The 22,256-nt window shown below is 46.8% G+C and overlaps 1 protein-coding gene and 1 long non-coding RNA gene across 2 annotated transcripts; one reads left to right on the forward strand and one right to left on the reverse strand.

Annotated features, from left to right (window-relative positions):
- Positions 1–1,716: 1,716 nt before the first annotated feature.
- On the reverse strand, positions 1,717–15,588 carry CCN3 (cellular communication network factor 3). Its single transcript, XM_083450657.1, has 7 exons — positions 15,451–15,588; positions 15,091–15,316; positions 9,132–9,383; positions 5,853–6,061; positions 3,423–4,670; positions 2,901–3,208; positions 1,717–2,844 (listed from the first exon to the last, which is right to left on the reverse strand). Exons 1-5 carry the CDS (start codon positions 15,565–15,567, stop codon positions 4,389–4,391), a joined length of 1,086 nt encoding a protein of 361 aa, XP_083306783.1. The 5' UTR covers positions 15,568–15,588; the 3' UTR covers positions 1,717–2,844; positions 2,901–3,208; positions 3,423–4,388.
- LOC310682243 lies at positions 13,196–22,256 on the forward strand. Its single transcript, XR_014513804.1, has 4 exons — positions 13,196–13,331; positions 18,990–19,070; positions 19,895–20,040; positions 21,957–22,256. It is a non-coding gene; the product is annotated as an uncharacterized lncRNA (long non-coding RNA).

Below are 22,256 nucleotides of genomic sequence, written 5' to 3' on the forward strand. Positions count from 1 at the left end.
GACCAGTGGTCAGGGATGATGGGAGTTGTAGTCCCAAAACACCTGGAGGGCTGAGTTTGCCTATGCCTGTTTTAGACCAGTCACCAGACTTTAAATAAGTCACCTTTGCATCACCAGAAAAGGGAACACAGATTTCCATCAAGTTTTCTTAACCCATAGGTTAAGGTAAAGGGACCCCTGGCCATTAGGTCCAGTCATGGCCGACTCTGGGGTTGTGGCGCTCATCTCGCTTTATTGGCCGAGGGAGCCAGCGTACAGCTTCCGGATCATGTGCCCAGCATGAGTAAGCCGCTTCTGGCAAACCAGAGCAGTGTACGGAAATGCAGCTTACCTTCCCACCAGAGCGGTTCTTATTTATCTACTTGCACTTTGATGTGCTTTCAAACTGCTAGGTTGACAGGAGCTGGGACTGAGCAATGGGAGCTCACCCCGTCGCAGGGATTCGAACCGCGGACCTTTTGATCGACAAGTCCTTTGATCTGTGGTTTAACCCACAGCACCACCCGTGTCTTAACCCATATATAGCTGCAAATTTAGAAATGAGCAATGTCTAGTGATTTGCAAGTGAAAGCAAGTTTGTGCCAGGAATCGTTCTCTCTCCTCTTCACCTGTGCAGACCAAAGTAACCCCCCTAAAAGCCTCTCTTGAGGGTTGGGTGGACTCTTGTGGGATGAGTTGTACATTGCTGCAAGGGAAGAACTGCTCTCAATTAAGAACAACCATGTTTCAGCAGAGTGCATGAGCTGTGTTTTGCATCAGGTTTTTCAAAGCCAGCTTCACTCGATGTCTCAAAAACAGCTTGCATTTTGAGTACCCAAGGTGCATACCCCACAACGGTCCCAAATAAATCGGGACATCTTGTTTTTTGAGTGCTGCAGCCCCAAAAGACATTCAGGGTACAATCTTTCATGGGTCACATGACTCATGCGGGAATTCATGTGTGCCCTGGTTTTCCACTGTGACTTGTTGGAGGATATGAGTGTAAAGGTAAAAAGGTAAAGGAGCCCTGGACGGTTAAGGCCAGTCAAAGGCGACTATGGAATTGTGGCGCTCATCTCGCTTTCAGGCCAAGGGAGCAGGCATTTGCCCACAGACAGATTTCTGGGTCATGTGGCCCGCATGGCTAAACCACTTCTGGTGCAACAGAACACCGTGACAGAAACCAGAGCGCATGGAAATGCCGTTTACCTTCCTGCTGCAGTGGTACCTATTTATCTACTCGCACTGGTGTGCTTTTAAACTGCTAGGTTGGCAGGAGCTGGGACAGAGCAACAGGAGATCACCCTGTTGTGCAGATTTGAACTGCCGACCTTCCAATCAGCAAACCCAAGATACTCAGTGGTTTAGACCACAGCGCCACCCGCGTATAATTGAAACACACACCGGGGATGGCCCCAAATCTGACATCATCAGGGTATGTGTGTAATCCCACTTCCTACCTGTAATTTGGGGTCCTCGTGCAGCCTCTGTTTCATAGACTTGCAGATAAACAAAATACAGCCATCTTTGGCAGCTAGCTTTGGGGGGAAAGTTGGCCCAGGAGAGGTGAAAGGCATGGGGGGGGGAGAACCAAAAGTTAAGGTGATTTGGTATACTTTTATTCAATTTGTGACTCAACTGGTGTGAGGTTCTACCATCCCCTGACATCCCAACCACAGCGGAGGCCCCCTTTTTCTTTCCTTTCTTCCGCTGTTGTAAAGAATGACACCGCTGCTGTAAATTTATTGTTCTATTTATTGAAAATGACATTAATATATATATTTAAAAACGCACTCCTTCTCCCAACCACGTTGCAAAACAGCTCACCAGCGACTTCAGTTCCATCAGCCGTGTTAAAACATTCCCCCCCCCTCTTTAAAAATTTGCCCCTCCTCACTTGAGCCCAAGCAAGTAATGGTGTCTGTGATGGTTTGGCAGGGAGCACAAAGCCAGCCCAGCTTCTACTTCCTGATATAAAAGACTGCACTTCAACCACTGAGCATCTTTTGAGCTGAATAACAGCAGGCAGACTTACGGATGCTTCACAGCACTCTCCTAATCATACGTTTATAGCTTCAGTATTGTTTGAACATTTACAGAAGGCTTAGATGCATACACTTATGTTTGCATTGCTGTTTCCATAAAACGTGGAACTACTTTTTTTTTTATGAAAGGTGGACCAGGAGATTTGCAAGGTTTGCTTTCTCACCTAGCAAGCGGGTCAGTCCAAATCCTTCAGAGCAGGACGCAAACAGTCCAGTCTAAACTTAAAGTGGGGAACTGTACAAAAATGGGGCATTTGCCATCCAGAGACCCGTTGAAATATTCTGTACTGGGGCTCCACAATGTACGTGCTTCATAAGTAGACCAACCTTTGAATGCTCATGTGAATTAGCTCCTAACAGCACCTTTACCTCCACACAAGTCGATTTCAGCTAGCTAACTAGCACAGCACACATTTCAGTTACAACTTCTGTCCTGTTGCAAGCAACTTTTTAAGTATTAGAAGTTTTTCCTTTTGTCAGGACACTCTGAAACCCCTGCAGGAACCAGAGACACTAATCTTCCTTTGAATACAAGTACCCAGTGCTAGTCTAACCGTGAAGTGGCATAACAGCAGTCAGGGCCTGCTTGTGACATTTTGGCACCTGAGGCAACCCCCCAAAATGGCACCCTGCTCCTCACTAGGGAAGAAGGGGTGAGTGAAGATCTACATCAGGAATGAGGGGAGGGGGCAGAGATTGGCATTGGGATTTCCTCTGTGAACCCTGCTGCCTGAAGCAGTCGCCTCACCTGACCTCATGTGTGGGCCGGCCCTGACGTCCGTGGTACAGAATCTCCCACTCCTGGCCATATTACCACCTGCTCCAGGGCAGGGGCAATGTCATGCACCAGCAGAAGAAGGTGAGGTGGTAGCAGACTGATGGTCAGGGGCGTATGAAGTAGGGGCCGGAGGGGGCGGGCCGCCCCGGGTGCCACTCAGGGGGTGACAAGATGGCCCCTGCCTCCCCCCAGTTGTAGAGCGGCCGATGGCACGCACAGTCCGTATAGGCGCTGCTTGCGCGCTGTCCATACAGGCTGCTGCACATGCATACTCCATATGGGCTGCCGCACATGTGCAGTCCGTACGGGATGCCTCTCGTGCAACAGCCTGTACGGACGCTGTGCAAGAGGCGAGCCGTACGGAGTGCACATGTGCAGCATCCCATACGATCACCGCACATGCGCACTCCATATGGTCGCCATACAAACGGCAGCCCATGCAGACACTGTGCAAACGGCAGCCCATACAGCCATGGCACGCGAGCGGCGGCCCGTACGGCCACCGCACATGCGCACTCTGTACAGGATGCCGCACATGCGCAGTCAGTACGGGATCCCACTCGTGCAGCAGCCTGTACAGACACCGTGCAAGAGGCAGCTCGTATAGAGTGCGCATGTGCGGCATCCCGTATAGTCATCGCACATGCGCACTCTGTATGGGCTGCCGCACATGCGCACTCCAGTAGCCGTGTAAGCAGCAGCCCATACGGACACTGTGCAAGCCCATACAGCCGCCGCGCGCAAGCGGTAGCCTGTGCGTCCGCCGCACATGCACACTCTGTACGGGATGCCACACATGTGCAGTCCATACGGGCTGGAGAGGGTTCCTCCGCCACTGCTGGGAGGAGGGAGAGAGAAAGTTTGTGTGTGCATCGGCTGCAGTTGGAGCAGAAAAAGGGTGAGCTGGTTCAAGGGGCAAGTGCTTTGCAAGGAAGAGGAAATAAGAATGGGAAAGTATGTTTTCGCCTGCAGCAACTGATTGGCAAAAAATACGTTCCTCCTTAAAAACTGGCTGCAGAAGGACTCACGTGCCTAACTTGGGTTTTGTATCAGCATTCAGATCCTTGGCCCATCACTCTGCAAGAAACATGCTGTGCTCAACTCCTGGCTGCAGTTACCAGGGGGACAATAAGGCCAGCGCTCATCCAAGCATCTTGGCCCATGAATTTTGCAAACAGTTTGTTCGGCAAGAAGAACGTGGAAACAAGACCACAGGCAAGCAAATACATGAAGCTGAGGAACAAGAAGTTTTAGTGCTTGCAGAGGTTCTAAGAAACCCTTATACTAATAAAAGAAACCCATGTTGAGCTGTTACATTTCTCCCCGGGGACTAATATTACGACGGGGTGGCAAGGCTTGAAGAAAGATTTCAAGGAACTCCACAGGAACTGAACTGGGTCATTTACAGAACCAGATGGAAATCGCATTGCATCTTAAAAGTACTTTTTCCTTCCCAAAAAGTAAAAAGAGACACCCAGAAGGGTAATATTGTTCGCTGCCGATTTCCACGCTTCGCTTTTAAGGAACTTTTTACATATTAAATATTCACCCCCTTTTGGAAATCGTCATCAGTTTTGTGTTTTCAATCAACCCACTCGGCGGAGCTTTCTATAGAAAGTGTTGTTATCCTGAGGACAGTTGCCATGGCAAACACAGTTCGTGACGGACATCACAGGGTGCCTGATGATGTTGCCTTCAGGACAGCGGAAATCCACGTGGATGGTTTTCGTGGCCCGGGGGGTGCAACAGCGTCCGTCACTGCAGATGCCACAATAACGGGGTTTATACAGGTGGATGCTAGTGCAGTTGTCGTACTTCAAGTGGACAGGTGTCGGAGACTTCTTGGTGCGGACGCACCTCTTTCCCTTCTAATAGGGAGAAGAAGACATAACACAACAGACATACAAAAGTTAATAGTGACCTAGCACCGCCATGTCTGAAAGAAGCTTTGAGGGGGTTAAGCAGTGTCTCCACCCCCATCGTTCAGCCTGGACACTGAGATGCACCTCTGAGGGCCTTCTGGCGGTTCCCTCACTGGAAGGTTACAGGGAACCAGGCAGAGGGCCTTCTCGGTAGTGGCGCCCACCCTGTGGAATGCCCTCCCATCAGATGTCAAGGAAATAAACAACTACAGTCATACCTCGGGTTGAATGTGCTTCGGGATGAGCGCGTTCGAGTTGCACTCCGCGGCAACCCGGAAGTAACAGAGCATGTTACTTCCGGGTTTCGCCGCTTGCACATGCGGAGACGCTCAAAATGATGTCACGCGCATGAACAGAAGCGCCGATACGTGACCCGTGCACGCGCAGATGCACAGACATGAGTTACGTTTGCTTTTAGATGCGAACGGGGCTCCAGAACGGATTCTATTCGCATCTTAGAGGTACCACTGTATCTGACTTTTAGGCAGCCCTGTTTAGGGAAGTTTTTAATGTTTGATGTTTTATTGTGTTTTAAATATTCTGTCGGGAGCTGCCCAGAGTGACTGGGGAAACCTAGCCAGATGAGCAGGCTATAAATATTATTATTATTATTATTATTATTATTATCATTAGACTACCAACAGCAATGAGGTAAAATCAAGGATCACCTTGCTCTAGGCATGCAATGAGCATTAGCAGCAAAAAAAAAAAAGTACTTATTTCACTAAATGCCCCTGCTTGATTGGCTATGAGGGGAGAAGAGGCAGGCAAATTGACTTTGAACAGATCTGCCACTAGCAACACCTTGGGAGGATAAGCCTCGTTTTTGAAAAAGGCAGCAGACGGCTCCTTTTGAGACAGGAGTGTTATGCTCCTGCTTTCTAGACTGAAATTAGTAAGGCTACAGTGGTGCAGCTTGAAGCAGAAATGATGCTTGAAGCTCGGGTGAAAGGTGGTATATAAATTTAATAAATAATAATAATGATATCACTAAGGGTCTCAGGAAAGGATGCCCACCTTTCTCCCCTCCAAAGCCAGTGTTTTATGGTTCTTGGCTTCTGGGAGAAGTAGCTAGTGCAAAGGACCATGCAGCGGGCTGGTTGTACGCAGCGAGAGTCTGATCCGTACCTTATCTGGCAGGCGAGCGCTTTCACAAGGCCGCACCTCACAGAGCCTGGTCTGTTTCACCATCTCGCACGCTGCGTTCTTGTTGGTGACCCGAGTGGAGAAGCCCATTCCGCAGCTCGTGGAGCACGCACTCCACTCTGTTGTCTGCTCAATGCAGTTGGAACTCGAATCAGATGCGTCGATCCCAAGGGTGGCTTCTTGTCTGTACGCTAAAGGGCAGGTGGTGGTTAAAAAAACAAACAAACCTGGGTTACTGTCAGGCTTCAGGGAATCGGCTTCCTCCTCCATGGTGAAAGGCAGGAAATAAATTGAATATATTAATTATTTACATTAATAGTGGTGAAATATACTCGGAGTCGAGTGTGGATTTCATGCTCTTTATTCAGCTCATAGTAGTGAGGAATGGAATTTTCCCTGAAATGTCTGCTTTATATACATTATTTACACAATGGGCCCCACGTGATTTACTACGAAACTAATGAAGCTTATGCTTTAAGGCCCCTAATCTGGAGGGGCCCGAGATGCAACTCTGGTCCATGTTGCTTTAAAAAAAGGGGGGTCTAGTAGACCCAATTTGAGTCACGTGACTTAAACTGATTAACTTCTTGTTGTGTATATTTCAACAATCCCGGAGTTTGAGTCAGTAACACAGATTGTGTAAAGTGTTGCAGTAGGTTGACTAATGTCATTCCCCTGCCTTTTAAACAGAGATCAAGAAGAATAACAAGGAGTTTAGGGAAGTACTTGTGTGGACACCGAAAACATAAACTCCCGGAAAAATTGTGGCAGACGATCTGTCGTGAAACAACCGCATTGAAGGTGATAACAGTGGTTAACCCAGATCGTTGCTGGTTGTGAAGGTGGACCCCATAACAGCTCAAGCTTCAAGGCCCCCCAAATGTAGATCCACCATGGAGGAGTGGAGGTACACCTCTCAGCTTAACCCGCATCACAAGGTTGGTGCATAGCTGTCAACGTTTCCCTTTTTTAAGGGAAATTCTCTTATTCCGAATAGGATTCCTCGGAAGAAAAGGGAAAAGTTGACAGCTATGGGTTGGTGCAAGGGGAGAGTGTGTGTCGGAGGTGGGGAGAAAAGGCCCATGCATTTCAGCTCCTTGGAGGAAAAGGTAGGAATAAAATAAACAGTTGTCTCCACCTTCTGCATCTGTTTTTGTCAGGGCAACTATGAATGACGCTCACCTTTCAGCTTAGCCAGCCATATCTGCTGAGTAAACTTCCATCATAGGATTTCATCTATGCTTGTTTATGGCTTGTCCAAACGTAATAGAACTTGATTTCTTTATGTCTAGGGCCATAAAGTAATTCCACTAAATAAAATTATTACTTGGCAATTTTTAAAACCCATGCACACTTATATAGGCAAACTCTTGCCCAATGATGAGAAAGGACTTCCAGAGGGTTTATTACACTGTCCCATTGACATCATGGCATGCTCTTTAAGCTGTAAAAAATGTAAACATTACTAAGGTTTTATGGGCAGGAGAATCAAGAGATAGGAAGCCAACTGGATGCGACAACCGTGAGAAGTGACCTTGAGAAGGCTATGATGCTATAAGGCTTTTAAAAAGGCACATTTTGGACTTATGGCCTTCTTACGGAGTCTGAGAAAGTTTTGTGTAAAGCTTTTTCGTTCCACTGAAACTAATATAAAAGCAAGTTTCCTCATTCTCCTGTATGTAGCACGGTGTCCAAAAACACCATAGCCTCCCAGACCGACTTCTGAAAACACAGAAGGATGTTTGCTAAGTTATAAGGTACCTTACTCCATGGGGTAAGAGAACAGAGGATGTTATCTGCATAAGCAGCAGAGTGAAGTGGTAGAATTGACAGTGCCACTTCAAATTACAGATGGTGAAAACCGAATGCTCACCTAAATTGACTCCTCCATGTAACACCATATAACACCCGTCCTAAACGATCTTCACTGGCTCCCAGTGCGTTTCTGAGCACAATTCAAAGTGTCGGTGCTGACCTTGAAAGCCCTAAACAGCCGTGGCCCTGTATGCCTGAAGGAGCATCTCCACTCCCATCATTCAGCCTGGACACTGAGGTCCTCCTCCAAAGGTCATCTGCTGGTTCCCTCACTGGAAGAAGTGAAGTTACAGGGAACCAGGCAGAGGGCCTTCTTGGTAGTGGCACCCGCCCTGTGGAACACCCTCCCATCAGATGTCAAGGAAATAAACAACTATCTGACTTTTAGAAGACATCTGAAGGCAGCCCTGTATCAGGAAGCTTTTAATGTCTGGTGCTTTATTATTTTTTTATATATTCTGTAAGACACCCAGAGTGGCTGGGGAAACCCAGCCAGCTGGGCGGGGTATAAATAATAAAATTATTATTATAAAATTATTATTAAGCAGAACACCAGGAGGGGATAAGGCTGGAATTTCTCCCAGGTGGGGAGCACTGTAATAGCAAGCGTAAGAGTGGCCCAATAGATGTGGGATGCCTTGCCAGGTCCCAGGCCCCAACAATGTACTGTTTTAGGCAGATGGCAAAGATGCAGCTGTTTCAAAACTGCCTCTAACAGATTATTTTTCTGGTTTGTTCTGATACCCTTTCTCCCGATGGTGGCTGGAGCAACCCAGTCAGATGGGCGGGATACAAGAAATTTATTATTACCATTGTCGTTGTTATTGCAGTATTGTGGTTTTCATCTTTTAATTGGTTTTCTACTTCATGGGTGGGTTTGGAATGGGGGGTTAGTATATTTAAGATTGATGTGACATCCTGGTTCATCAGCTGCCCTTTGAGTTGATTTTGGGAAACTAGGAAAGAAACGTTTCAAAGAAAACACCTTCTGTTAAGTTAAAAAGGTAAAGGACTCCTGATGATTAAGTCCAGTCGCAGACGACTCTGGGGTTACAGCGCTCATCTTGCTTTCAGGCTGAGGAAGCCTGCGTTTGTCTGCAGACAGATTTCCCAGGTCATGTGGCCAGCTTGACTAAGCTGCTTCTGGCGCAACAGAACACCGAAACCAGAGGAGCACACGGAAACAGTGTTTACCTTCCCGCCGGAGTGGTACCTATTTATCTACTTGCACTTTTGAGCGCACTTTCGAACTGCTAGGTTGGCAGGAGCTGGGACAGAGCAATGGGAGCTCACCCCGTCATGGGGATTCGAACCGCCGACCTTCTGATTGGCAAGCCCAAGAGCCTCAGTGGTTTAGACCATAGCACCACCCATGTCCCTTCTGTTAAGTTAGGCCATTGGAAAAGAACCCAGAAGAACTAGCTTTCGAAGTCCCGGATGGCTTACCTGCCATTGCAAAGCCTCCGACGTCCACATCTGCTTTGGGGTCGCACGACCACTGCTCACAGCACTCCTTGGGGACCTCGATTTTCCTTGGGAAGGGGCAGTCGGGCCCAGGAAGCAGCAAGTCGAGGCTGCAGAGGGGTATGCAGCCGATCTGCCCATCTTGGCAAGTACAGTGGTATTTGCAGCTCGGCTGGAACGTCTCGCCGCTCCGGTAAATAATCCCATCGAACACGCAGTTGTCTCCTTCGAGGTCTGAAGCAAAGAAGGGAAACATTCCAGCTGCGTGAAGACCTAGCACACACACCAGAGCATTTTAAGCTCCTTTTTCTGCCCAATTGTCATGAAGAGAACATGCATATAGCTATGCAAGGAAACCCTGTGACACAGAGAGTCAGAAAAGTGTTTGTTTGGAAGGCTCACAGGTCAACTACGGCAGACCTAGGTCTTCTGCAGCGGTGGGTGCACTGTGGTGTTGTGGTTAGAATGCCGGACTAAGACCTGAGAGACCAGGGTTCAATTCCCCACTCAGATGTGAAGCAGTTTGGGTGACCTTGGGCAAGATGCAGTCTTATTTTTACAGTGAACCTGTGAGGCAGGGTTAGACTAAAATGGGGCCTAGGAAAACCACATATGCCACCTTGAGTTCCTTGGAAGAAAGGTGGCGTATAGCTCAAATGAATAAATCCTTATTTGCATTCTTCAAAGCATTTTCATGCAGGAGACTTAAAGTTTGCTCTTTTAGATATTAATAAGGAATGCAGTGTATATTTTAAAGATTTATACGCCACTTTTTATCTTCAGAATCTCCTAAGTGGGGTCTCCAGCTGTTTTTGGACTACAATTCCCATCATCCTTGACCACTGGTCCTGCTAGCTAGGGATGATAGGATTTGTAGTCCAAAAACAGCTGGAGACCCAAGTTTAGGAAACCCCGCAAGCAGCACAGAATAAACTAGGGGTTCCCCAAATTGTGGTCCATGAAGCTTCATTTACGTGCTTGTGGCTGAAGACAGGAGATGGTGCGTGCATCTGTTGTATTAAATATTCATATTGATTTTAATTTTATTTCTCATTATGGTAATGCAAGAAAATATAGCACATAATTAAAAAGCAATTAAAATGAGATTAAAAAATGATATCACATCTAACACTGAGCACTGCTATAGCTACAACAGGCAGAAAAATCATTAAGTGGTTTGCCAAGACCTCCAGCAATTTCCTAGAGGTCTGAGAGAGAGAAAAGTTGGAGGACCCCTAGAATTTGATACAAAACCTCTCTCTTGGATGGGTAGGGGGCAGCAAAGGGATTCTGGGACAAGTGTGATGTTAAAGCCACTCTCTGGAGCTCCAGCTGCCGGTTTATGGGTACTATTTATTTACATATAAAATATTTCCACCCCTCCTTTTCGCTACAAGGGCTTGCAGATGATTTTTTTTTTTAAAAAAAAGCAGCGCCTGTCCTCAGGGACTTGAGATCAAAAGGAAAAGCGAATGAGGAGGGAGAATGAAAAAAAGCAAACTCAGACACCCAACCTTAAAATTACAAAAATATTCTCATGACAAAGTTGGAAACTGTTCAGGGAAAGGAGAAGAGTTTGGATTTGATATCCCGCTTTATCACTACCCGAAGGAGTCTCAAAGTGGCTAACAATCTCCTTTCCCTTCCTCCCCCACAACAAACACTCTGTGAGGTGAGTGGGGCTGAGAGACTTCAGAGAAGTGTGACTGGCCCAAGGTCACCCAGCAGCTGCATGTGGAGGAGCGGGGAATCGAACCTGGTTCACCAGATTGCGAGTCCACCGCTCTTAACCACTACATCACACTGGCCCTCCAGTAGTGGCCCTGCTTCCTTTCTGTTCCACTTCTGGACCCAAATGAAATGGCTACTGCGAGGCGATCACTGAACAAAATCTCTAAAGACGTCTGGTCCCCCAGCAGAGCTGATGGAATAGCATTCTTCCCTTCTCTCCTCTGCGCAACCTTAGGGCAAATATTCCTATCCAGGAAGTCTTCTGCCAGGCAGTACCTGTTCCTCAGGGTGGGGCAACGCATTCAAGCTGGAAGGAATGCAATTCCCTTCTCATGTTTAGATAGCAAGACAGCTAAGAGATTGATTTCTTTTCTAAATTCTGCATCATCTCTTGCAAACATGAAAATATGAGAGCAAACTATCGCCTATGAGCATGTTCTCTGTCTTTGGTAACAAACACAACTAAAGTGTTCCCAGAATTAGGCTGGTCATGTAACCAAATGGTTCCAGAGATGGTTTCAAGCCAGGTCGTTTTCTTATATTGTTCCTTCCATTAAATGTCCTGCACTAAGTACTATGTAGGTTAAACCACAGAGCCTAAGACTTGCCGATCAGAAGGTCGGTGGTTCAAATCCCCACGATGGGGTGAGCTCCCGTTGCTCAGTCCCTGCTCCTGCCCACCTAGCAGTCCGAAAGCACGTCAAAGTGCAAGTAGATAAATAGGTACTGCTCCGGCGAGAAGGTAAACGGCATTTCCATGCGCTGCTCTGGTTTGCCAGAAGTGGCTTAGTCATGCTGGCCACATGACCCGGAAGCTGTACGCTGGCTCCCTTGGCCAATAAAGCGAGATGAGCGCCGCAACCCCAGAGTCGGCCACGACTGGACCTAATGGTCAGGGGTCCCTTTACCTTTATTAAGTAGTATAACACTTTCTTTACCAAAGCATTTGAAATAAGAAAACCAATCCAACTGAGAAGCAGCTCTGCAAAATCAAGAAATCTGCATTCCCCTCCTAATTTGAGTTCAGTACAGATTTTAAGTATGCAATCAGTTTAGTTTAGTTTTTTTAAAAAATGAAATAAAATCCCTAAAATATGGCCCGGTTCACACAAGTCTAAAACAGAGTTCATTATATTATGAGTTAGCATTATTTGTGAACGTTTGTCAGGATATAGCTTGCTTACTGAAAGTAAACCATGTCCTGAAGCCATGGTTTGTTATTATTGACTTAGAAACCGTGGTTTGTTTGGCCTCCCCATTCCAGATGCTCATCAAGATACAAAGGCAGGTACACTTGGAAAGCAAGCCCAACTTTTTTGGGGGGGCAGGATCCATGGTTTGTCTGATCATCTGTGGGACAACTCATGGTTTACTTGTGGTTTGTTAAACAAGCCACAGTTTAGTGTTATCTGTGAACCAGGCCAATGCCTTCAAATATCTGTATTATTTCATCTGTGGTTATTCAGAATCCCTTCCCCATTGCTCCTTTTTATTCCTTTCAGTTCCTTGTTTTTCCCAGGATCTCCTTATCCTTTACACCCTCTGTTGGGCCATTGCTTCTGCCTCCATCCCCAGAGAACGTCAAGCTTAGTACAATTTGTCTTCCTTTTCAACCAGCATGAAGTTAAGGCTGCTAACTAGACTCACATGTTTGTAAAGTTCCAGTTGCAGATTGAAGCGTTTTTGCATGAAATTCTTGATCGCCAGAATGGAAAGTGGGTGAACATTCCTCAAAACATGCAGCAAATACATGTTACAAACACAAGATACATTCCAGAGTTGTGAAGTCATCAAGTATTTGGAGCTGGGAAGGAATCTAGATTATGCACTGGGATGTCCACATCTGACTAGATCCTGCTCGGTTAAGGCATATCATACAAAGCTCAGCTGTGGATGCTTTTAAATGGTATTAATAAAAGCCATCAAGCCATCCCTGTGTGGCAGCATGGGGAAAGGAAGCCTTAGCAGGAAGTTGTTCTACTTTAAGAAGAAGAAAGATATATGTTCTTGCACCAGCCTCCCAAGTAGTTGTACACAAACCACGCTCAGCTCCAGCCCCCTATCTGACCATAAGGACGGCTGCTGCAAGAATAGATAGATAGATTACACATATTCTACAGCTCCTCCAAGCAGCTCAAAGTGGCACCAATGATCACACCAGTGCCCATTATGACTGGTAGGGTGGCAGGTAAGGAGGCCCACAGTAGGTGGCGCCAGAGCAAATGACAGACAGAACCAGCTGATTCTACTTTTGTCCCCAGCTGCCTCCTCTTTGCTGAGATCTACAAGGGCAACACTGAGATTAAAGAGGAAGCGGACAGCCAGGTTGTTGGTAGGGAGGCAGGAAAGTGGGGGTTGCCTGAGGTTGCTGGGACAGAGTCCCACCCCACTTTCAGACCAGCCTCCACTGCTCCCCATGCATTCCATCCTCCTGAGTACTCTACAAGGCAGGTAAGGTAAGCCCAAGTTCACCAGGTGAACTTCTAAAGGGGGTCAAGGATTTGAATCTGGGTCTCCCTAACAAGGCACTCTGCAAATGCCAAGTGTTGCTGTTAACGTTATGAATTGTTCACCACTAAGCGCCTGTCTCCTTTGACACCTGGTCACAAATACACCTTCCCTCATTAATGAGAGGAGATATGAGATCCATCCATCTTCAAAGATCTCAAGGGCTGTCACATGGAAGATGGAGCAAGCTTCTTTTCTCCTGCTCCGGAGGGTGGGATTTGAATCGAGGGCTTCAACTTACAAGAAAGGAGATTCCAACTAAACATCAGGAAGAACTTTCTGAAGGTAAGAGATGTTAGACAGGGGGACAGTCTCCCACGGAAGGGTGTGGACTCTCCTTCCTTGGAGAATCCTCCGGAAAAACAATCTCTCAAAGGACCTGTTGATGGCATTTTACCATTGTACTGTTGAGAGTGTATTAACTTATGGTCTCTGTGTGTGGTTTGGGAGCTGCACGGTCAGGGAAAAAACAATGCTGTCCATTGTTGTAAAGACTGATCCCACCTTGGATCAAATCTATGCTTCCAGGTGCCATAAGAAAGCTGCAGAGATAGTGCAGGATAGTGCACACTCCGGAAATGATCTCTTTCAGCTTCTGCCTTCTAAAAGAAGGTACAGGGTTATAAAGACTAGGACTAGCTGCCTGAGAAACAGTTTTCATCCAAATGTGATTTTGGTTTTTAAGGTAGTCTCTGTGGGAGTATATTGTATTTAATTATGGGGTATCAGAGTTTTTAGGGGGTTAACCAGGCTGGGATAGCAGGCTTGTTGGTTTTTGAATGTCTATTGTAGATTTTTTTTCAATTTTGTTGTTATGTATGGGACAATGACAATAAAGATTATCCTATCATAAAAGCAGATGTTGGGTGACCATCTGCCATGGATGCTTTGGCTGAGATTCCTTCATTGCAGGGGGTTGGACTAGATGACCCTTAGGGTCCCTTCCAATTCTACCATTCTACCATTCTACCATTCTATGATCTTCTACCATCAGAGGAAGGCAGAAAGCCCAGGTTTCATTCCCTGGCATCTCCAGGCAGGATTTGGGAGAGAACCCAAATGGTTCTCTGGCCATGGCCAGTCAGGAAAGACCATACAGCACCAATGGTCCTAGAATCAGAACTGTAGAGCTGGAAGGGATCCCATGGTCATCTAGTCCAACCCCAGGCCACTACACCATCATTTTAGAAATTAAGTAGTGATGTATGGAAGTGAGAGCTGGACCATAAAGAAGGCTAATCGCTGAAGAATTGATGCTTTTGAATTATGGTGCTGGAGGAGACTCTTGAGAGTCCCATGGACTGCAAGAAGATCAAACCTATCCATTCTGAAGGAAATCAGCCCTGAGTGCTCAGTGGAAGGACAGATCGTGAAGCTGAGGCTCCAATACTTTGGCCACCTCATGAGAAGAGAAGACTCCCTGGAAAAGACCCTGATGTTGGGAAAGATGGAGGACACAAGGAGAAGGAGACGACAGAGGACGAGATGGTTGTACAGTGTTCTCGAAGCTACCAGCATGAGTTTGACCAAACTGCGGGAGGCAGTGGAAGACAGGAGTGCCTGGCGTGCTCTGGTCCATGGGGTCACGAAGAGTCGGACACGACTAAACGACTAAACAACAACACCAACAGTGGGGGAAGAACAGAGAAAGATCGAGGGCGGGAGGAGGACCTGTCCCCCACCCCAAAAACCTGCCACTTACCCACGCAGACCCCCAAGCCAGCCTCGCTCCCTGCGTCCCGGTGACAGTGGAGGGCGCTGCTCTCATCGCAGGGCATCAGCCGCGAGCAGCTCTCTCCGCGCTGCCGAGCGCACGTCGGGCAACAAGCGCAGCCGTCCAGCACCGTCGGCACGCCGGGGGCGCAAGCCGGCGGCTCGGCGGGGCAATCGCACGGCAGCCGGCACTCGGGCTCCTCGTGGCCGCGCACCTGGAAGGGAGGGGCGGGGAAGGAGAGAGAGACAAGCACCGTCAGCGAAGGCCCTTCGTCGTCCCGCGCGTCGCACGTCGAGCGAGCGGAGGGACTGCGCCGCTTTTGCGCGCAAGCAAGCAAGCCGCATTCACCTTGCACAGGAGGAGGAGGAGGAAGAGGAAGGGGAGGAAGGCGTGGCGCAGGGCGATCCTGACTCCCCGCGACGGCGCCGCGCACTCCGGCTCCGCGCTGCGCTCCGCATCCCCCATCGCGATGGATGCGCATCGCCACACGCGCGCATCCGTTGGGGCAGGTTATATACAGCGCCTCGGCGCTCCTCGCCCTGCCATTGGACGGTGCCGGCGCGACTTGGGTCCAATCCCAGGCCTTGGTGTCAAGTTCGGGGGAGGGGAGGGGCGGGAGGTGATCAGTAAATGATCAGCAGAGGTTCTGCTCTCCCGTGTAACGGTGGAAACGCGCGTGGTACCTGCGATCAGGGAACCGAAACCTCTAATTTTCCAAAGGGGAGCTCGTCCTTTCTTAGGGGAGAAGAGGGGAGGCGGGGGAGTAGTTCCTGAGAACTAAAGTGAAAGTACACTGTGGCTAAGACGTTGGGTTTGAAGATCTGGGAAATCCAGAGGATGGGAGATGTTCCTTCTTGGTGAATGAAATTGCCAAGCTGCTCTACACACTGTCGGCCCAAGAGGGGAAAGGAAAAACACACAACCAGAAAATAATACAGTAATAATTTATTATTTATACCCTGCCCATCTGGCTGGGCTTCCCCAGCCACTCTGGGCGGCTCCCGACAGAATATTAAAAACACAATAAAACATCAAACGTTAAAAACTTCCCTAAACAGAGCTGCCTTCAGATGTCTTCTAAAAGTCAGATAGTTGTTTATCTCCTTGACATGAGAGGACATTCCACAGGGCGGGTGCCAATACCAAGAAGACCCTCTGCCTGGTTCCTTGTAACCTCACTTCTTGCAGTGAGGGAACAGCCAGAAGACCCTCAGAGCTGGACCTCAGCGTCTGGGCAGAACAATGGGGGTGGAGACGCTCCTTCAGGTATACTGGGCCGAGGCTGTTTTTGGGCTTTCAAGGTCAGCACCAACACTTTGAATTGTGCTCGGAAATGTATTGGGAGCCAATGTAGGTCTTTCAGGACTGGTGTTATGTGGTCTCGGCGGCCACTCCAGAAAACCCCCAAACAGCACAAAAATGGCAGGTGTGACTTCCAACCTTCCAACTTCCATCCTTGCAAATTCCACCGGTGCCAACCCGAGCCCATGATGCAATTCACAAGGAACTTAGGATGGCAGGAGATTCTCCCAACAAGGGATGGGTAAATCTGTCAAGTTAAAGGCTTCTCTTGCTTTCTCCTTTTTTCCAACCTAAATTTCAGTTCTCCAAAATTCTACATCAGTTTGGGGATTTTCTCTGTTGAAAGGTCCTCATGAAAACCCTTCAGCATTTTCACAAGACTTTCTTCCCAAATACATAGCTTTTGCCTAATGAACATGGTTTTTTTTGCAAAGCAATCTCCCCTAATATAATGCATGTTTGTGTGTTATTTCCACCAATATATGCACATGGCCTCATCATCACCCCACAGAAAACAAAGAGCAGATTTTTCACAGTCTGTGACTGTATTGGAACTGTTTTAAAGATTTTTTTGTTTGTTTTATAACTTGGTTGTTTGCTGCCCTGAGATCCTTTGGGGGGGGGGGGAAGAGTAGGATAGAAATCTAATAAATAAATGCAAAATGATGCCCCAATCCACCAGCCCCAGAGCACAGCTAGCAATGACCAAATTCCTCTATGCTCCTCACGCTCCTAGATATATATCATATTTAATACACCACGCAATTTCCCCCAGGCTTTGAAGTTGCAGTTTAAATCCTGCTGACTGTTTTGTGTGGGGGCATTTTTCATAGCTTATTTGGTTTCATGTTTTGCTTTGTAATTGTTTAAGCCTTTTGGTAAACCACTCCAAATGAAAGGAAGCATAAAAGTCTTCTAACAAATGAAACACTTGTTCAATATTGAACTTAAGTAGATTCACATGTAATAATTAAGAAGAAAAAGTTTGTGGATAGTACAACTGAACTGGAATTATCCATTCATTTCAAACACACACACACACACACACACACGCCTTCTTTCCTACAATAGTCCAAGATATCTTGTGGGCTTTCATAATGGTTCCAAAACCACAAAACAAAACAGTAGGTCTCCCTGAAATTTCTCAGAACATAATTTTCTGTCCCCTCTCTCTCTCTCTTTCTTTCTTTTGAAAATCTCCTTTCTGGGAGGTGCTGTTGAAGTGCCGGAGACTTCTAGTCTTTCCCTGGAGAGTATTCAATGAACGTTGTTGTTTAGTCGTTTAGTCGTGTCCCATTCTTCGTGACCCCATGGACCAGAGCACGCCAGGCACTCCTGTCTTCCACTGCCTCCCACAGTTTGGTCAAACTCATGCTGGTAGTTATGAGAACACTGTCCAACCATCTCGTCCTCCGTCGTCCCCTTCTCCTTGTGCCCTCCATCTTTCCCAACATCAGGGTCTTTTCCAGGGAGTCTTCTCTTCTCATGAGGTGGCCAAAGTATTGGAGCCTCAGCTTCACGATCTGTCCTTCCACTGAGCACTCAGGGCTGATTTCCTTCAGAATGGATAGGTTTGATCTTCGATGAATAGGTTTACCTAATTTCACCCTCCATGAATTTTGGGTCCTGTTATAATCTTGTTTCAGTTTATTTTAATATTGTCTTTGGAAGCAATGGGGATGGCCCCTAATCCTTACTGTTCTCCCCTTTAACACAAGCCTTCCTTCATCTACCAGTAGGAATTAAAAATGGAGTTTCGTTCAGCATTAAGTGATCCAAGATTTCAAAGAGAATTTTCTGAAGGAAACAGTTGGAGAATTTCACCTCTCCCCACCAACAATATTCAGCAAAATGCCTCTCTGCTCCCTATGCACATACAGTTGGGCCACCCACCAATAGCATGTTCTACTACCTTTTTCACTAGTACAAGAATTAAGTGTTTTGCAGGGGGGGTCCCCCCACTCTCCTCACCCTTTGCATGCCCCACACCCTTCCCAAAATCTGCTCCAGTTGGTTGGGGGAAACCCCAGAACAGATTTAGCGGGTCGAGAGGGGAATAACATTCCATCTTGCAAGAGGGTAATTCTCTTGCTGACATAGCCCTAGCCCTAGCCCTACGGTGAATAAAACCCAAGAAGAATTTTGCAAGGCCATTTCTCTCAGCACGGAAACAAAAACCCAAACAGCTCTTCCACACCCATTTTCTGTTGAGCAGAACTACTGAATGGCTGGCGCCAGGACTGCTAATCACAAGAAGTATCCCCCCCTTTAAAAACTGCCTTTTCTTAAAAGATTCCTCTTTGAGAAGAGGTGGAAATCACGCATCAGTCATTTGTGAGATTCCTGGCAATGGGAATCCAGATTCCAAGCCGCAGCGTTGCCTTACCCAACCTAAACCCAATCTAGATCCAGAACTGAATATTTGCTTCCTTGACCTGCCTCCATCCATAACACATCTGAGCTAGTGGTGATAGTTCTGAATCAAGCCGTGCCAAAGGATTAGAGAGCAAAATCTCTCTAGCCTGTCTTAGGAAATAAATGTCTCGCACGCTGTAATTTATTGCTGGTCTAAATATGTGTTTCAGCACTTTTCAAGCTTTCTCGTCCTCATATTCTAAGAGGAAGAGGTGAAGGTGGACCAGTACTCCAAAATGCCACAATATCAGGTATAAATCAGCATTTTAAAAGAGCTCTCTTGGTTCAGACAATAAATCAATTTATCCCAGGGATGGGGAACCTGCAGCTCTCCAGATGTTGCTGGACTACAGCGCTCCCCAATCCTGACCATCCTGACCATGTTGGCGGCAGCAGATGAGACCTGTAGTCCATTAACATCTGGAGGGCCATAGGTTCTCCATCCCTGATTTAGTCTAGGGCTATGTTTCCAGTAGACACCAGCCAGATGCTTTTGGAAAGCTTGTAAACAAAGCAAGAAGATCAGCAGCCCTCCTTTGTTGTTTGTTCTGGTATCAGGTATTTAGAGATATACTGCCTCATAACATGGAGGTTTTGTTGAGCTATATCATCACATAGCAAACGTAGTTCTTCGGCTGCTCAAATGGCACCATCCATGCATATCAGAAGGGTAGGAGGAGCACCATGTTTTGCAGAAGGAGAAGCAATATTTAAGGGCGGAAATGCTAAACTGGGGGTGATGACTGAGCATGCTCAGTGGGCACAAAATGCTGGCTGGTTATTGTAGAGCAGGGTGGGAAACTGGGGTGGGAAAGGGCATAGCTGGCTGGCTAGAACCCTGACAGGAGAATTCAAGGCGGCAGCATTTTGTTGTAGGTCCCACTTGAGATGGTTTGTAGTGTGGGGAATATGCAGTCAAATCTAACAGTGCACATTCATGCTAGTTAGTATGTGAAGGGGTTAAGACCCACAGAGTTCTAAATTACTAGAGTAGACTCTATGATGTCACATCCCCTCTTCTTCAAGGAGGGAGGAAGTATTATTTCTCCCCCCCCCTCTCTCCTTCAAACTAAAGAAGCTGAGCAGACTTCATGAGGCAGAAGCTCCTGTGCCCAGACTCCATGGTTGAAGATATCTTTTGCATTTTGCAACCAAGAATACCTTGCCTGTGTTGTTTCTGCTGTAGCATTGATGAATGCATGAGTGAGACCTGTGATTACTGTGAGTAAAGCATTTTAACTTACTAAACATTGTGGTCTATTCACTCCAAGAGGGGTAGAGTTGAGGGAGCACATTTTAAGCACTTAATACTGAGACATTTAAAGGCATAACAACCTATATTTTCTGCACTTTGCACACGCTGCATAGATCTGTGTTCTAAACTCCTCTAGAGGCTGTCTTGGCTAAAGAGTGAGTCAAGGTCCACACTTTAAAATTAAAAATAAAATCAGGCAGCCAACCATTTTTTCTTTGCCGTTCCTGACACATGTGGGAGTTCAGGATTAATTGGAATCCCCCAGTTATTTCCCAACATAATGTAGACACTTCTTCACACATCACATTATTAAGCTATAGAATTTGCTCCCCTAGAAGGCTGTGCCAGCCACCAATTTAGATGGCTTTAAAAGAGGATAGGGCGGATTTGTGGAGGAGAGGGCTATTCATGGCTACTTGATGCCACTGCTCAAAGCCATTGTGCTTGGATCTTGTTTGGTGGTTTTCCAGCAGCATCTGGTGGACCACTTGGCCTGGTCCAGCAGGTTCTTTTTATGTTCTTATAAGTCAACTCAGGGGCTCATCTTCCAGCATCATAACTTTTGGAAAATGAGCATCATTTTAGGATGCTAGACAGCATCCTAAAAAGCAGAGACATCACCTTGTCAACAAAGATCCGTATAGTTAAAACTATGGTTTTCCCAGTAGTGATGTATGGAAGTGAGAGCTGGACCATAAAGAAGGCTGATCGCCGAAGAATTGATTCTTTTGAATTATGGTGCTGGAGGAGACACTTGAGAGTCCCATGGACTGCAAGAAGATCAAACCTCTCCATTCTGAAGGAAATCAGCCCTGAGTGCTCACTGGAAGGACAGATCCTGAAGCTGAGGCTCCAATACTTTGGCCACCTCATGAGAAGAGAAGACTCCCTGGAAAAGACCCTGATGTTGGAAAAGATGGAGGGCACAAGGAGAAGGGGATGACAGAGGACAAGATGGTTAGACAGTATTCTCGAAGCTACAAACATGAATCTGACCAAACTGCGGGTGGCAGTGGAAGACAGGGGTGCCTGGCGTGCTCTGGTCCATGGGGTCACGAAGAGTCGGACACGACTAAACGACTAAATAACAACAACAATTCAACTCAAATCATTGCACAGAAAACTAGCAAGCGGGTAGATTCCAGCCAAGCTAGCCCCCCAATGTTCTAAATGGAGGGAACTGGTACAGTCCAGGTAGTGTGGTACAGTCAGCTCAGTAGAATCACAGTGAGAGCAATATTCTGGAAATACCTTTGCAAGTTGTTAGTATTTGCTAGGGGTGGAAAAGGAAGTTGAGTTGTGCTCAGAGGAAAATTGCAGGGGGCAAGGAGGGGAGGAGATGCTTCTAATTCAGAAAGAATGTTGTTTCATATTGGTAGTTTACAGGTTCAGTTGCATTTGGAACTTGACCATCCCCGCCCCCAGTCCCCAAACTCTCACAGCAATAATAATAATGAAAAAAATGCTGTGATTTACAAGGGAAAAAAGTCTCCTTGGCTGCCTCTTCTGTAAAAGTTTTTTTTACTACCCCTGTTGACCATAAACCAGAACTATGTGGCCAACCAAATGATGCTTTTGGCCCAACATATTTTTTTTTTTTCAGGACAAAAAAGAGAGAGAAAAGAAATAGCATAGAATTGTCTTGGCTTTAGAAAAAGAAGAAGAGAAAAGGAGTTTTGCTGGAATGTTATTGCCATGCCAAGATCAATAGGTCTCTTTATAAATAGCTCTGTGCAAATGTATGCCTTTGATGCCTTTTTCAGTTGAATTTAGAATACTTAATGTGGAATTTACCTACAGATGTTTAATGCTATGGGTTACATATAGACTATGATGTCTTGTTGTGCTTTCAAACATATTTCACACAAATTCTCCTTTCCAGGGGGAGAATTATGACTGCAAAACTCCATTGGCTCACAGCTGGGATCAGTAGCTTCTTGACTCCTCCTAGCCCTTCCCATCCTGGCTACATAAGAAGTGGGAGGTGAGCTAGCAAAGCCCACTCCCTTGCCAGTTGAGGGCAACTGCAATTTGACCTCATCTTCTCTTAGAACAGCCTCCATCAATGGCTGCATCTGTGGGACAGGTGAGACATCAAAGCACCCTCCATCAGCCTGGCCTATGAGCAAACTGTCCCTTGGCTCCTCTCCTCCCAGAGCTGGCTGTCATCTCAGTAACCAAA

The sequence above is a fragment of the Podarcis tiliguerta genome (assembly GCF_965153285.1).
Source record: "Podarcis tiliguerta genome assembly, chromosome: 7".
In the NCBI taxonomy this organism is placed as follows: Eukaryota; Metazoa; Chordata; class Lepidosauria; order Squamata; family Lacertidae; genus Podarcis; species Podarcis tiliguerta.